The 13,751-nt window shown below is 49.0% G+C and overlaps 1 protein-coding gene and 1 long non-coding RNA gene across 2 annotated transcripts in view; one reads left to right on the top strand and one right to left on the bottom strand.

Moving 5' to 3' along the window:
* The window catches only part of MRPL3 (mitochondrial ribosomal protein L3), a 69,051-nt gene extending 66,144 nt beyond the window's left edge, over positions 1–2,907 (top strand). The window contains exon 10 of the mRNA XM_075587099.1: positions 2,238–2,907. Coding sequence (XP_075443214.1) covers positions 2,238–2,384 — 147 coding nt within the window. The 3' untranslated portion in view covers positions 2,385–2,907. The remainder of the gene's footprint in view (positions 1–2,237) is intronic.
* The window catches only part of LOC142487566 (uncharacterized), a 50,299-nt gene that overhangs the window by 16,095 nt on the left and 20,453 nt on the right, over positions 1–13,751 (bottom strand). The gene's annotated exons all lie outside the window — the stretch shown is intronic.

The raw sequence follows: 13,751 nt of genomic DNA, 5'->3' as shown, positions 1-13,751 counted from the left end.
GAGGGGGTGACCCAATAAAAATAACAGACAGAAAATACTCAGCAACATATGATCAGAATCTGACTGAGGCCCATGTAGGAATTCAGCTTACTCTTTATGTTATTTCTTACTATATGGACCTTCAAGAGCTCGCCATATGTCGCACGCAGCCTGCATATGTATTTTGTGTATATTATGAGTTTATTATGAGTTGCAATACTCTTATGTAGTTGAATACAAATCTGTGCGTGTGCTGCTTTTGGTACGCGTGTGTGTTAAATATATAGTGATTGTCTTGGCGATTTGGTTTGTTTTATTTATACATCATTTTTAATGTGTGTATATAGGTGTATTTATGAAATAAGTCATGGCAATGGCATTTTAATAAGAACATAAAAAAAGGAAGGAGAGTTTGATTGTAATCCCCAGCATTATGTAGATTAATAACTACGGTGTTTCATTTCTTACTAATTTAAATTGTTTGAACTGTGCACATGTACTGTATGTGTGTTTAGACTTGTTAGCATTCACACAATGGAAATTATTCAATTATTTTCACATTTTGTATACATTGTGGATGCAACTTTTGTGAGCATTCTACATAAGTGCTAAATAAAGAATTGGTTGCCTGTGCTGTTTGTAATCCCTTTGCCATGCAATTATCCGTTGTATGAAACTGTAAAGCCTGTTCTGCTATTAAGGGGTCTGCTGAAGTCTATGGAATCGTTGCAGCTGGTGAAATAATACATTGGGAAAATCCCATTATAAAAGGCAAAAAGCCTCTGAAATTATCCGCAGGTCATAAATCCAGGATAGAGAGAACCGTCTCTGAAATACAGCAAAGGAATTGTGAGGTTGAATAAATGCCCAGAGCAGGATTTATGTAAACAAGAAATCCAGCTTAGAGTACAGCCCTGTATTTCACAGAAAGCCTGGGCTTTCTTCCAGGCAAAGAAAAGAGCGCTGAGCACAAATCCCATTACAAACAACATGTCACATGAGAAAGTGTACTAAATTATCTAGTTCCATTGCATCAGTTTATTGCAGAAACACTCATCACTTAGTCATTTTGTGCAGCTATACAAATGTATATAAGAAATGCTGAACTTGTCATTTTTACTAACATATTTGCCTTGCTTCTGTGGTGTATATCTATTTAATGTGTATATTAGGTACAGTATGTGTTCATAAACTGAGTATGAAATACAGCAATTTTTTTTTATTTTTATAGTTGTCATTGTGCTGGGATAGAACAACATGGCTACTGGCAACTTTATTGCTCCTTGATCCCTTCACGGAAAGCATTGAGCTGTTATCAACAGCCTGATGCATTGCCAGCGTGCCGAGACTGAAAGCAGTCCGGTGAGCGTAATATTTTTACAAAAATTAACAATTCATTAAAATATTAAAAACATAAGCTGGGAGCTGATATTAGTATTTCTTTTTTCTTTTTACTAAAAGCTGCGCGGTACAATGGGGGTACAGAGATTTGATAATGACAAACAGAATTACATACAAATAAGGACAAACGCAGAGATACAAAGAGGTAATGAGGGCCCTGCTCGTGAGAGCTCACTGGTGAGCATGAGGGACAGTGTTGAAACAAAAAGGTAAAGTGGCTGCTCAATGTGAGATGGCGTATACATCAGGGTGCAGTATGGTCCAGTTGTACAGCTGACCCTATTAAGGTTGGAGGGTGTTGCATAGCGTGGAGATAGTTTAAATGTTTCATATATATTATCAAATTATTGGTGCTTGGGAAGTATCAGGTGCAATGCTTATGAAAACAAATGTGTGAAACACAATATTGATAGGTCGAGGTGTGTGTGTGTCTGCCTGCCTGATATCTATCTATACCTTCAACTACAGTATCTGTCTATTTCTCTAGATTGTACTACCGACACACATACACTCCACCTACTAATAAATAAATACTGATACACATACACTCCATCTACTAATAAATAAATACTGATACACAGGTATTTATTTATTTATTAGTAGATGGAATGTATGTGTATCAGTTGTACAATCCAGAGACAGTAACTTGTGTTATTTTTAACATACGTAGCACCTTACACAAAATACATTATATTTTTTTTTTAAACTGCCACAGTTTTTGTCAGAGCAATTCAACAGAATATGAGGAGATTTGACTTTGTGAATAGTTTAATTGTGGTTACATCGTAGGTTAACAATGCAGTCCAGCTAAGGATCCCCAGTAAACTTATTCATTTCCTTCCCACTCTGTTTTCTAGGTCACCGACACAAACCTGCATCTTAAAAAAGCCAACGAAAACCTTCCATTCCCTACATTTTTCGCTGATGGAAATGAAGACTTGCCAGAAAACCTATATGATGATGAAATATTCCAGTACAGTGAACCCTCTGTCCAATACTCATAGTGTTATTGACATCTTTAACCACATGGCTGTTATTAGATCTCTATACTTGCTGTGGTGTTGAAAAGTTATAAATTCCGGAGGTGCATTTTTTCCATCCCGGTGACTTCCACTACTTCTTATGCAGTTTTTTTGAAAGATAGAAAGAAGGTCAAATCCAAGTTCCCTTAAGATAAAGTGATTGAGATGCTTTCCAACAGAACATAATAGAAAAAAATGCAAGCTCTAAGAAGCTTGGTATTGTTTGATCTTTTGAAATGTGCACCAAAGTACCTTTTCTACTGGATCTTGTGGATCCCTAAAAGTTGTTTGTTAATGGATGTTCATGGCTGATCCTCCACCTCTAATTAAATGTTCCGGTAATAACAAACCTCTCCTGCCATTTCACACCCCATTGAGGATGTAAGGAATCAGAACTATATAAACTACATGACCTGGCCGCGCGGTGCCAACGTACCCAGATTATGGATCCACGGGGCCTCACACTTTTGGATGTAGGAATAAAGGCATTGGGCATACATGTCAATATTGGTCTGTGATGTTTAAGTTCTGCTAAATATTTGGCTGTGGTCTGTTTCTTGAGTTCCTCCACAAGCAATGTACTAATATATACGAAGTATTTTTTTTCTCACAGAAGTTTAAACAGTAGGCCCCTTAAACTGATTTTTTTAATACCATTACCTGCATTGGTAACGGGTCCTCCGCAGCACCCCCAAAATACCCTACTTTTTGAAATATTAAGCTTTTTATGTGCTGGTAAAAACAAGTTGCAATGTCATGTCCAAATGACTTTGCAGCTTCCCAGAGGCTGGCCCTGATACTCATATTGTTTCCTCTGGACATGCAATAAGGTCCGAGGAATTAAAAGCGATGCCGGGTATAGCACACCTGTGCAATGGCAATTAAGTCTGGATCGGGGTGTGACACCCTGCATCACGGCTTTGTGGATTCCAGTCTGTCTCAGGAATCAGGAAATCCCCAGAAATGAAGTGTGGTTAAAGCTGTGCTCCAGGTTACAGTTTATTTTTTGTGTTATAAGATTGAAACCAGATCTCTGGAGCTGAACTGCGTTAATGTCTGCTAAGGGGACCCCCTGCTCCCCCAGAGACTTACCTCCGTAAGGGCTGACGGTATCTCCTCCATGGTTAAATGTCCCTCATCACGTGGGCCAATAGGAAGCCTCAATGGATGACATCGCTGCTTCCTATTGGCCCGCAAGTTGCGGTACCTTTAAAGCCACCATCATATTAGCCCCAACAAGCCCCGTCGGAACGTCTGCAGAGATAGCGGCCCTCCCTCCGGAGGTAAGTATCTCGGGAAGCAGGGGGTCCCCGGAGTGGAAAGTAACACAGTTCAGCTCCTGAGACCCCCTGCTTTAATCCTATAACTAAAAACTAAAAAAAAACCTGCAAGCTGGAGTGCTGCTTTAAGGCACTGTAGAGATGTTAAAACATTTTTTTTTTAACTGCACGCCCTGCTGCTTTGATATGTACTGTAACACTTGCATATTTAACGGAAGATGGTTTGGGCCAGTGAATTTCATTTTTAATATATTATTAAAATGATTAATATAATTTGGCCTTTTGCTGTGTTTGTTGCATTTAAGGAAACAATTGGCTTTGTACCTGTTTTGATGGGGCACATGCCACTCCACCTTATGTATTTTAAAAACGCACATAAATCAAAGCGCAAAACTAAACTAATAGGCTGTTAAATAACCTAATTTTGCATACATGTCAGTAACAAGGAAGTTTAAAAGGTCTAAAAGCCATGAGAAGCAATGACACAATTTACAGAGCACACCGACTTTGTTTAAACCTGTTGAAACTATTCTAAAAACCTCATGTGCCTAACACAGGGGTATACAACTCCCGTCCTCAATCCCCCCCCCAACAGGTAAGGTTTTCAGGATATCCCTGCTTCCGGACAGGTGGCTCAATCAGTGGCTCACTGAGCCACCTGTACTGAAGCAGGGATATCCTGAAAACCTGACCTGTTGGGGGGAGGGGGGGGAAATTGGAGTTGGCTACCCCTGCACTACACCATTTATGTATCAAGAGATGCAGTCCCGAGTAACTGCATAGCCTGAGCGTACTAGTTTGTAAAGTGCCAGGGCCATGCGTCCTGATGCACCTTTATTTATGTCAACTGCTCTGGGACAGGGAATTATACTGTAGGAATTCTTGTGTGTATTTAATTACCCTGACCCAGATTGAAGCGGAGTATTTAATTATACCCGTTTTTCCATTTGGCATGAAAGCAGTGCCCTGTGTTTCTAGTGATTAATGAGAATACTTTTATCTGTAGCACAGCATGTGGTTTTCTCTACACGCATACATTTATGATTGCTGAATGGGTGGCTTCATGATAAACACAAATGTTCTGTCATAAACATTCAAACTCATTTTACAGCTGTAGTGGGACATGAATGATGTAGATTTGTCTCCCATCAGTCTCAGCGCATGTCACTCCACAGGGCTGTGAACCGAAACATCTTTTTACATCAAGCAATAAAGAATTTAGGGAAATACATTTAACCATCTATAATAAATTGACAAATCTCTGTCCACACATTCATTTTTGCCCAGCTTTTCATTTTTTGATCACTCTTCAGCGTTGACTAATTCTGCCTGTTCAACAGCTATCCGGTCCTTCCACAGTATGATCATAGATGTGATATACAAGCATATCTTGGGACTACCTCACCATGCAATGCTTCGTGGCAAAGCGTTTATCATGTTTCATCTGATTTAGGTTTAGCTCAATGTTCACTGTAAGAGGTTACATCATTAGGAAAGCCTGTCATATGAATTTGCTCAAATTATTTCTAAAAAATAAATAAATGGGGTGAACCAGAACATCTCTCTGTTGTCCTTGTGCCAGATATGTTCAAGCACAGTCATTTGAGATAGAGTAGAACTAGTTTGCAGCACTAGCGAGGGATCATTACTGAGCACAGGGTACAGGTGATGTTGTTTGTCCATGAGTTGCTTGGGCAGGACACAGACCATAAAATACAGTCCATCATTCACGCAAATAAAGAGTTGCCAAGGATGGCACTTCTGTCCTGAACACACATCCAACTCTTGCTCACACAGCTGGGGAAAAACAAAACTAGCTAACTACAAAAAAGCTCCCATTCAAAGCTTTTGTTCGAAATATGAACCTAAAGGGGGTACTTTTGCAAACGCCTTCTTACAAAGTGGACGCCGAGTTATACAGTATACTTAATTTAGCAGGCTCAATGAGACCCGTCCACAAGGCACACATTTTTAGTGCCTGAGGCATAAAATAAAAATAACGAGTGATTCTCAAAAGAGACTTGACTATCATCTAATCCTTCTAGCATCGCCACATTGAATCTAAATCCATTCAGTCCCACGATGACCCATCCTCAATGTGGATTGAAGCCCTCGGCTCTCATGTAAGTATGGCACAGCTCATTTATATGTTACTGTTGTTTTTGAAGTGAAACTTCTTTGCCAACACCTGCACTTAGTGAAATTTCCATTGGCGCAAATCTCCTTCATGGAGACGGAAGTGTCGGTGGAAGTGACATCATTGTATTATGTAACCTCCTGGGAGTTGTAGTTCGGGGGCCGGATGCATGTTCCTCCACGCATGCGCATGAGTGGCCATCGGCGAGCGCATGCCCAAGAGGGATAGACACCGCGAAGGCATAGGACTGTCCCATCAGCATGCGCAGTAACAGCCATCGCGCTGAAGCAGCCATCGCCATGCGCAGGAGCGTCCGTCACCGTGTGCATGCGCAGTAACGCCTGTAACTGCGCTCATGCACAGGAGCACTAGTTGCCATGCATGCGCAGAAGTATTCGCACATACTCAAAAAACGTTCATGAAATGTGTACATGAGCACATGTGGTCATGTGTGTGCCACAAACGCATGTGCAGAGATGCCCTCCGCAACCAGAGCATGCGCAGAGGAACCCACCACAGCCAACCACACACATAGCCAACCACACACACAGCCACATCCTGACACACACAGCGCCACACACACGAGTAAACTTCAAATAAGGAAACACACAGGTGATTATGTTTTTTCTGTTGTTTGTACAGTAGGGTCCCACTCATTTGGCGGGTTCGGTTCCTGGCCCCCACCAAAAAGTGGAACATAGCTTTTTAGCACAAATGCTATGTCCATGGGCGATTTCCCATCTCTCCTCCCTCCTACGCCATCCCAGAATGCAGCAGTCTGAGCATATGCAGACTTGCCGGCCCCCTTCTGTGCATGCGCGGACTCGCTGGCCCCCTTCTGTGCATGCGCGGACTCGCTGGCCCCCTTCTGTGCATGTGCGGACTCGCCGCCCCCTTCTGTGCATGCGCGGACTCGCCGGACCCCTTCTGTGCATGTGCAGACTCACCGGCCCCCTTCTGTGCATGTGCAGACTCAACGGCCCCTTCTGTCCATGCGCGGACTCGCCGGACCCCTTCTGTGCATGTGCGGACTCACCGGCCCCCTTCTGTCCATGCGCGGACTCGCCGCCCCCTTCTGTGCATGCGCGGACTCACCGGCCCCCTTCTGTGCATGTGCAGACTCACCGGCCCCCTTCTGTCCATGCGCGGACTCGCCGCCCCCTTCTGTCCATGCGCGGACTCGCCGGACCCCTTCTGTGCATGCGCGGACTCGCCGGCCCCCTTCTGTCCATGCGCGGACTCACCGGCCCCCTTCTGTCCATGCGCGGACTCGCCGGACCCCTTCTGTGCATGTGCAGACTCACCGGCCCCCTTCTGTGCATGTGCAGACTCAACGGCCCCTTCTGTCCATGCGCGGACTCGCCGGACCCCTTCTGTGCATGTGCGGACTCACCGGCCCCCTTCTGTCCATGCGCGGACTCGCCGGACCCCTTCTGTGCATGTGCGGACTCACCGGCCCCCTTCTGTCCATGCGCGGACTCGCCGCCCCCTTCTGTGCATGCGCGGACTCGCTGGCCCCCTTCTGTGCATGCGCGGACTCGCTGGCCCCCTTCTGTGCATGTGCAGACTCGCCGCCCCCTTCTGTGCATGCGCGGACTCGCCGGACCCCTTCTGTGCATGTGCAGACTCACCGGCCCCCTTCTGTGCATGTGCAGACTCAACGGCCCCTTCTGTCCATGCGCGGACTCGCCGGACCCCTTCTGTGCATGTGCGGACTCACCGGCCCCCTTCTGTCCATGCGCGGACTCGCCGCCCCCTTCTGTGCATGCGCGGACTCACCGGCCCCCTTCTGTGCATGTGCAGACTCACCGGCCCCCTTCTGTCCATGCGCGGACTCGCCGGACCCCTTCTGTGCATGCGCGGACTCGCCGGCCCCCTTCTGTCCATGCGCGGACTCACCGGCCCCCTTCTGTCCATGCGCGGACTCGCCGCCCCCTTCTGTGCATGCGCGGACTCGCCGGACTCCTGTGCATGTGCAGACTCACCGGCCCCCTTCTGTGCATGTGCAGACTCGCCGCCCCCTTCTGTGCATGCGCGGACTCGCCGCCCCCTTCTGTGCATGCGCGTACTCACCGGCCCCCTTTTGTGCGCGACTCGCCGGCCCCCTTCTGTGCATGCACGGACTCGCCGGCCCCTTTCTGTGCATGCGCGGACTCGCCGGTCCCTTTCTGTGCATGCGCGGACTCGCCGGCCCCCTGCTGTGCATGCGCGGACTCGCTGCCCCCTTCTGTGCATGCACGGACTCGCCGGACCCCTTCTGTGCGCGACTCGCCGGCCCCCTTCTGTGCATGCGCGGACTCGCCGCCCCCTTCTGTGCATGTGCGGACTCGCCGCCCCCTTCTGTGCATGCGCGGACTCACCGGCCCCCTTTTGTGCGCGACTCGCCGGCCCCCTTCTGTGCATGCGCGGACTCGCCGGCCCCCTTCTGTGCATGTGCAGACTCACCGGCCCCCTTCTGTGCATGTGCGGACTCGCTGCCCCCTTCTGTGCATGCGCGGACTCACCGGCCCCCTTCTGTGCGCGACTCGCCGGCCCCCTTCTGTGCTTGCACGGACTCGCCGGCCCCCTTCTGTGCATGCGCGACTCGCTGGCCCCCTTCTGTGCATGCGCGGACTCGCCGGCCCCCTTCTGTGCATGTGCGGACTCGCAGGCCCCCTTCTGTGCATGCGCGGACAGACTCGCCGGCCCCCTTCTGTGCATGCGCGGACAGACTCGCCGGCCCCCTTCTGTGCATGCGCGGACTCACCGGCCCCCTTCTGTGCATGCGCGGACTCACCGGCCCCCTTCTGTGCATGCGCGGACTCACCGGCCCCCTTCTGTGCATGTGCGGACTCGCCGGCCCCCTTCTGTGCATGCGCGGACAGACTCGCCGGCCCCCTTCTGTGCTTGCACGGACTCGCCGCCCCCTTCTGTGCGCGACTCGCTGGCTCCCTTCTGTGCATGCGCGGACTCACCGGCCCCCTTCTGTGCATGCGCGGACTCACCGGCCCCCTTCTGTGCATGTGCGGACTCGCCGGCCCCCTTCTGTGCATGCGCGGACAGACTCGCCGGCCCCCTTCTGTGCTTGCACGGACTCGCCGCCCCCTTCTGTGCGCGACTCGCTGGCTCCCTTCTGTGCATGCGCGGACAGACTCGCCGGCCCCCTTCTGTGCGCGACTCGCCGGCCCCCTTCTGTGCATGCGCGGACTCGCCGCCCCCTTCTGTGCGCGACTCGCCGGCCCCCTTCTGTGCATGCGCGGACTCGCCGCCCCCTTCTGTGCATGCGCGGACTCGCCGCCCCCTTCTGTGCGCGACTCGCCGGTCTCCTGTGCATGCACGGACTCGCCGCCCCCTTCTGTGCATGCATGGACTCGCCGCCCCCTTCTGTGCGCGACTCGCCGGTCTCCTGTGCATGCACGGACTCGCCGCCCCCTTCTGTGCATGCATGGACTCGCCGCCCCCTTCTGTGCGTGACTCGCCGGTCTCCTGTGCATGCACGGACTCGCCGGCTCCCTTCTGTGCATGCACGGACTCACCGCCCCCTTCTGTGCGCGACTCGCCGGTCTCCTTCTGTGCATGCACGGACTCGCCGGCCCCCTTCTGTGCATGCACGGACTCGCCGGTCTCCTTCTGTGCGCGACTCGCCGGTCTCCTTCTGTGCATGCACGGACTCGCCGGTCCCCTTCTGTGCTTGCACAGCCCCCCCCGGCCCCCTCGCCGGCCCCCTTCTGTGCGCGACTCGCCGGCCCCCTTCTGTGCGCGACTCGCTGGCCCCCTTCTGTGCGCGACTCGCCGGCCCCCTTCTGTGCATGCGCGGACTTGCCGGCCCCCTTCTGTGCTTGCACGGACTCGCCGGCCCCCTTCTGTGCATGCGCGGACTCGCCGGCCCCCTTCTGTGCGCGACTCGCCGGCCCCCTTCTGTGCATGCGCGGACTCGCCGGCCCCCTTCTGTGCGCGACTCGCCGGCCCCCTTCTGTGCTGGCACGGACTCGCAGCCCTCTTCTGTGCATGCGCGGACTCGCCGGCCCCCTTCTGTGCTTGCACGGACTCGCCGGCCCCCTTCTGTGCTTGCACGGACTCGCCTGTCCCCTTCTGTGCATGCGCGGACTCGCCTGTCCCCTTCTGTGCGCGACTCGCCGGCCCCCTTCTGTGCATGCACGGACTCGCCGCCCCCTTCTGTGCATGCGCGGACTCGCCTGTCCCCTTCTGTGCGCGACTCGCCGGCCCCCTTCTGTGCATGCGCGGACTCGCCGGTCCCCTTCTGTGCATGCACGGACTCGCCGCCCCCTTCTGTGCTTGCACGGACTCGCCGGCCCCCTTCTGTGCGCGACTCGCCGGCCCCCTTCTGTGCATGCACGGACTCACCGCCCCCTTCTGTGCATGCGCGGACTCGCCGGTCCCCTTCTGTGCTTGCACGAACTCGCCGGCCCCCTTCTGTGCATGCACGGACTCGCCTGTCCCCTTCTGTGCGCGACTCGCCGCCCCCTTCTGTGCGCGACTCGCCGGCCCCCTTCTGTGCATGCACGGACTCGCCGGCCCCCTTCTGTGCATGCACGGACTCGCCGGCCCCCTTCTGTGCATGCACGGACTCGCCGCCCCCTTCTGTGCATGCACGGACTCGCCGCCCCCTTCTGTGCATGCACGGACTCGCCGCCCCCTTCTGTGCTTGCACGGACTCGCCGGCCCCCTTCTGTGCGCGACTCGCCGGCCCCCTTCTGTGCGCGGACTCGCCGGTCCCCTTCTGTGCATGCGCGGACTCGCCGCCCCCTTCTGTACATGCGCGGACTCGCCGCCCCCTTCTGTGCATGCGCGGACTCGCCGGCCCCCTTCTGTGCATGCGCGGACTCGCCGCCCCCTTCTGTGCATGCGCGGACTCGCCGCCCCTTCTGTGACTGCAGTCATGAAACAGTACCACCGTATTGGCAGATCGCCGAGAAGTGGGGCCCTACTGTACATGTGTAAGTGGAAATATGTATTAAGCACATTTATCTTATTAAGAGGATGCACTATGTACGCTTTATCAAGAATCAAGAATAAAGAATATGGCAAGACTTCTGAGCCTTGCTCTTTCACAGTCCTACAGTACATATAAACAAAATAAAAATCCGGGCTGGGGGCTGAGCACACATGTCCATACTTCAACTTCTTTGTGTTTTGCCTATGAAATAGTATTTTGATTTTGATGTTTTTGCTTGAATGAAAGACTTTTCGGAGTATAATTACAATTTCTGTGAGAAAACACAAAGAAGTTTCACTTAAAATACGAGTGTTCGCCACACACACCATTTTTTTGTATAACTTCATGGCCTACAAATCTATTGGCCCTGGTTGGCTAATAGGCCTTGTTAGATGGGGGTATTAGGTGTGTTGGGATGGGGTTGTCCCGGGAGGAGAGGTTAGGCAGCCAGGGGGTGGTAGTGCCACAGTAGTTAGGAAGGAGTTTGAAGTCTTTGTTTCTTTTTTCTCTTGTCCAGGCTGGCATTGGGCCTAGTTTAGTTTTCAATGTGGTGAATACGATATAAAGTAACAGTCAAACAGATGGGGTTTGCCACCTGGGACTAGGTGAAAAATAATTGCAATTCGGAGTACTACAGGTACGTAGCTCTTCTGAGTTTTTTTTAAACAACGATAATAGGTAATTTAGAGAAAAATATTCATTTACTTGATCATTTGGTTCAAAGTGAACTATGAAAAAATATCTGTACTGCTCAGACTGCCTCTTCACATTTTATTGAAAAGGGTGAAGAGAATTTGGAGCTTTTTTGCATTTGTTTGTTAAAATGTAATTACAGCCCTAAATCTCACCAAGACTTGCCTACCTCAGTAAAACAGTATATAAACTGTTTGATGTAAAGTATTTGCTGTGAGTGCTTATATATTTCCAATGTTGAGAATTGGGGATGTATTCACTGAGCAGTGTTCACTGTTACTGCGCAGTAAGCAAATTTATTTTAATTTATTTATAAATTGGCACGCAAAAGGTGCTCAACATCCTGGAATTATGTTTTAGAAAGATGGGGAAAGCAAGTCTGAAAAAAAGCATGACTGAATAATAATAATAATTCTCTCCTACAAATTCTATTAAGCATGTAATGTATACACATAAATGGGAATCGGCAACAATTTTATACACTCCCTCAAACCCCACAGAACACAAGGAGATATCTCTGCCATGTTATTGCATTAACAGAAAAGGAAGACACTCAAACTATCTTGTTTGTATTCCTTACATTTTTCTCTCACTCGATAAAACTGTTGTCTATGTAAGGAATGAGTGGGTTTGCAGTCTGTTGATTAAAGACATATTGTGAGAGTACGATGGGAAATAGATGGGTGGGGGAAAAATGTAATTTGGTTGCTCAAAACGTTCTTGGAGAAACAAGACAATTTCGAAGTGTATACAAAAAGCAGAAAAGACGCCGATCAAATTACAGCAAACTGGATTGTATTAAGAAGAATATATGACATGATTTGTCTCAGGTTTTGGTCCCAACACGGTACATTTTATGAATTTTTTTTACCTTGATGAAGGTTCCATGTTGGGACCCAATCAGTGGGCAAATCATGTTATATATATAAATATATATTTGACATGCTTGTCGAAAGCATGTCCTATGACATAAATTGTTAGTCCAAATAAAAAAGGTATCACCTAATACTGAAGAACTCATTTATTCTGCACAATATATACATGTATATGTCATTTTTTTTTTTCAGTCTGGTGAGGCTTAATTTAATCAGTGTGCTTGTGTCTCTGCTGCATCTGCATAATAACAACATAACATTTTGGATTTTCTATGATTTTCTCCTAAAATATGTTTTGGTGGAACTGCAACACATGGCGTTAAAATGGGTTGCAGGCCGTGCTGGCAACGAAGGAGTTAAATGCAGCCTTTCACTTGCGCACATATTATAATGTTCCATTATTACTGGGTATGCCAGAAATCCCTTTACGGTGACAACAAGCATTTCACATATTTTAAACTTTCTGCCATCACTCCTAGCAGTAACCTTGTTGCGGATCCTCCTGAGATGCACTGACAGGGAGGTGTGTATATATACAGAGGAACAGTGCGAGCCATCCATCACACCCACCGTGCAATCTCATTATGCAGCCATTTCTGTCAGTTCCGGAACAGAGCAGTGTGAGCTCCCGAGTGTGTCATTCGTTTGCCATTGCACATTGCACAGGGAGAGAAAAAAAACTGGCTGAGGAGGAAACCGCAATAAACAATAATACAGTTTCAAAATATTCACATCTCTGTGCGCACAGTCCATCCTTTCTGTAATGTCAGCCACAGCGGTATTAAAGACATAAGAAAGCAATTCCAATTGTGTGTTTTACCCCTCATAAACCATAGCAATTTTCTAAACTAGCAAATAGACCTACATCTCATGTGTCCTACAGTATATATTTCATTGTATTCAATATGAATTCTTGCACCTTTTATACAGTATGGGAAATCCAAGCATTACACTCTGATGGTCCTAGCACCATTGGGGTATGGTCGTGTTGATTGCAACTTTCTTTCAGTGGCAAGGAACCAATGCAGCTCTGTCTGATAATAAGAATAACAACCACCTTATTAGAGTACTGTATTGTAGATGTGTGTGAAGACTGCTTCTAAATGAATGTACTCCCAGTTTGACAGTTTTTAATGTTCCTTGTAGAGCGCACCTGTGAGATATGTGAATAGGTGGATTAGCTACATGAAAAAGGGGAGGGGGGGGAACCGGGCGCTTCTATATAATAAATATAATAATGTGAAAAATGTGCACACACGATTCTGAGGAAGCTAATGAGAAACGCGTTGAATCGGATCAGAGAAGCTGTGGGAGGACCAGGGAGAGTGAGACGCAAGACGTGTAGAGCTGGGAACTGAGGGCACCGCAGTAACCATAGAGGACACTTCCCCCAGAGGTTGAGACGTCACCGGTAGTGACGCATGAGGA

Source organism: Ascaphus truei, chromosome 2, assembly GCF_040206685.1.
Source record: "Ascaphus truei isolate aAscTru1 chromosome 2, aAscTru1.hap1, whole genome shotgun sequence".
NCBI lineage: Eukaryota > Metazoa > Chordata > Amphibia > Anura > Ascaphidae > Ascaphus > Ascaphus truei.
The sequence above is the reverse complement of the archived record's forward strand: the minus strand, read 5'-3'. Positions and strand labels throughout refer to the sequence as shown.